The sequence below is a fragment of the Myotis brandtii genome, unplaced genomic scaffold, assembly GCF_000412655.1.
Source record: "Myotis brandtii unplaced genomic scaffold, ASM41265v1 scaffold632, whole genome shotgun sequence".
In the NCBI taxonomy this organism is placed as follows: domain Eukaryota; kingdom Metazoa; phylum Chordata; class Mammalia; order Chiroptera; family Vespertilionidae; genus Myotis; species Myotis brandtii.
In genome coordinates, this window is record NW_005370419.1 from 73,024 (window position 1) to 75,188 (window position 2,165).

The window sequence follows — 2,165 nt, forward strand, 5'->3', positions numbered from 1 at the left end:
AAATGACATCCGGGTCGGACTTAAAGGAAGCGGGAGGGTACCACCCCTGGCAGAGGGGCCAGAGGGTAGAGCTGGAGCTCCAGACGGCCCCAGGTCCCCCAGAGCCACAGGCCAGTCTGCCGTGTAGGGGGGCCCCCCTTCGGGGAGCAGGACCCCGGCTCTGGCCTCTTTTCTCAGGGGGCGGCCGATGTCGGAGGGGTTTGGGTGCGGCTGCGGGTGACGTATTGGCAGGACCAGGGGCTCTGAGGTTGAGTGAGTAACGGAAGGTGAAGGGTGGACACAGGAGGCCCGTGTGAGGCCATCGCAGTACGTAAGGAGGACGGTGACGCACGGACAAGGCCGTGGCCCGCCGTGGGGCTAGTGGGCAGCTGTCGGGTCTGCAGAGAATTTCAGAGCCGTCCCAGTGGGGTTTCCTGCGAGGCTGGATGGGCGCGAGCAGAAGGGAAGGGCCAGGCAGGACTCGGGGCTTGGGTCTGGTCAGCGGAGATGGGGAGCAAACGGAGGGAGGCCCCCAGCACCAGCCCCGGCACCCAGCGGCCACCTGCCTCTGGGAGGCTCCGCCCAGCCTCCTCCCCTGGCCCTGGGGGCTCGGTGCCCCCAGGCGTCCCTTTCCTGCAAGGCTCTGTCCTTCGTCATCTCCTCGAGTCTGGGTTTGTGGAGGAGGCGGTGGGTGTCCCCTTTTAAGTTGCACAGCCTGACACACGTCTCCGATCCGGCCCAAGAACCTCTCCGAGCTGGTGACCCTGCAGACGCGCCTCAAGCACCTGCAGGCGGTGAAGGACGGGAGGTACGTGTTCCTGTTCCGCACCAAGGCGGCGCAGGTGGAGGAGCGCAGGCGCCTGGACCACCGGCTGGCCGCCATCGGCGCCATCCTGGACCACGTGAAGGACGAGCACCCCCAGTTCCAGGAGGCCCTGCTCAAGCTCAGACAGACGATCGCCAGCCAGCTGGACGCCCCCGGGCCCTCCTAGCACGCAGCCCTGCCCGAGCCTCCAAGGCCGGCCGGCCGGGAAGAGACCAGGGTGCTGCATATTCCCTGGGAGCCGTATCTTTTTGTGTCCCCGGAAGCCACGTCCACCCGCAGAGAATGACGCTGAGAGAAGAACAGGCCAGCGCTGCAGGACACTCTGGCCCACGCTTGTTTAAACCAATCACCTCCCGACCTTCCTGGTTGCGTTTAGGCAGGTCATCCCTTCGCAGAGGCAGCGCCCGGGAGGCAGACCCTGTTCCCAGGTGGACGGAGCACGTGCTCCCCTGAGCAACACCTGGGCTGTGGAGGCTCCCGTCTCTGCACGTGCGCATCTGCAAACTCACACCCACCTCCTCCTGGGCAGCTTCTCGCTCCCACCCCCCAGAGAACCCGGGTCCCTTCCCCTCCCCCACTCCCGGTCCGGGTTAAATCCAGACTCTCAGCCGGAGGGAGGACGAGCTTACAGAGAGCCAACCGCTGAAATAAGACCCGCCCCAGGTCTGCCCACTGGTCCCGCCTCCAGGGTCGGAGCGCCCTCCTCCCCCACCCGGTTCCCCAGCACCTGTTAGCCGGCCTCTCTGCAGTGGAACCGGAAGGGTTCTACAGAATTTCACTTGCACACTTTTCAACAGAAAAATAAATATTTTTTCCTGAAGATGGAGGAAGGCATATTTATTCTCAAACATTTGAGAAACACAAACCCCATAAGGAATCAGGGGCGCCACCGCCCGTGCCCCGCAGGTGCCCCGGGTTTCCCTGGGGAGAGCTCCCGGGCAGGATCACGCGTGCGCTGTGTGTCCGCTCGAGGAGCTTGCTCCTCCAAACACAGCATCTTCTCGTTGTAGGAAACGTCCTTGTCGAGCTAACGTGCTCACAGGAGTCGACTTTGCGGGTCATGACAATGTTTCCCTTTACGGAATAAGCTGTTATTAACGGTGCTGCCCAGGACTCCCTCTCTGCCAGTTCGGGGCTAAACAGCTGTGACCTCGTTAGGCTCCAATGGCAAGAGGGCGCCCCCTGGAGCGGCCTGGCAAGCTCCCAGGAAGCCCGACAGCCGCTGGGGGGTGCTCACGGGTCACCCCGTCCTTGATTCCGAAAGACAAGGTCGCGGCGTCGGAGCTGCGTGGCAGGTGCGGGGGTGCAGGAGGGCCAGACACTGCACCCGCGCGGCTCGCCCCTCCACCAGGGGGCGCAC

The 2,165-nt window shown here is 64.2% G+C and overlaps 1 protein-coding gene across 1 annotated transcript in view; it reads left to right on the forward strand.

Moving 5' to 3' along the window:
• CCDC40 (coiled-coil domain containing 40) overlaps window positions 1–1,625 on the forward strand; it is a 14,249-nt gene extending 12,624 nt beyond the window's left edge. The window contains exon 11 of the mRNA XM_014528378.1: window positions 723–1,625. Within this exon, the coding sequence (XP_014383864.1) occupies window positions 723–971 (249 nt within the window). The 3' untranslated portion in view covers window positions 972–1,625. The remainder of the gene's footprint in view (window positions 1–722) is intronic.
• The last annotated feature ends 540 nt before the right edge of the window (window positions 1,626–2,165 follow it).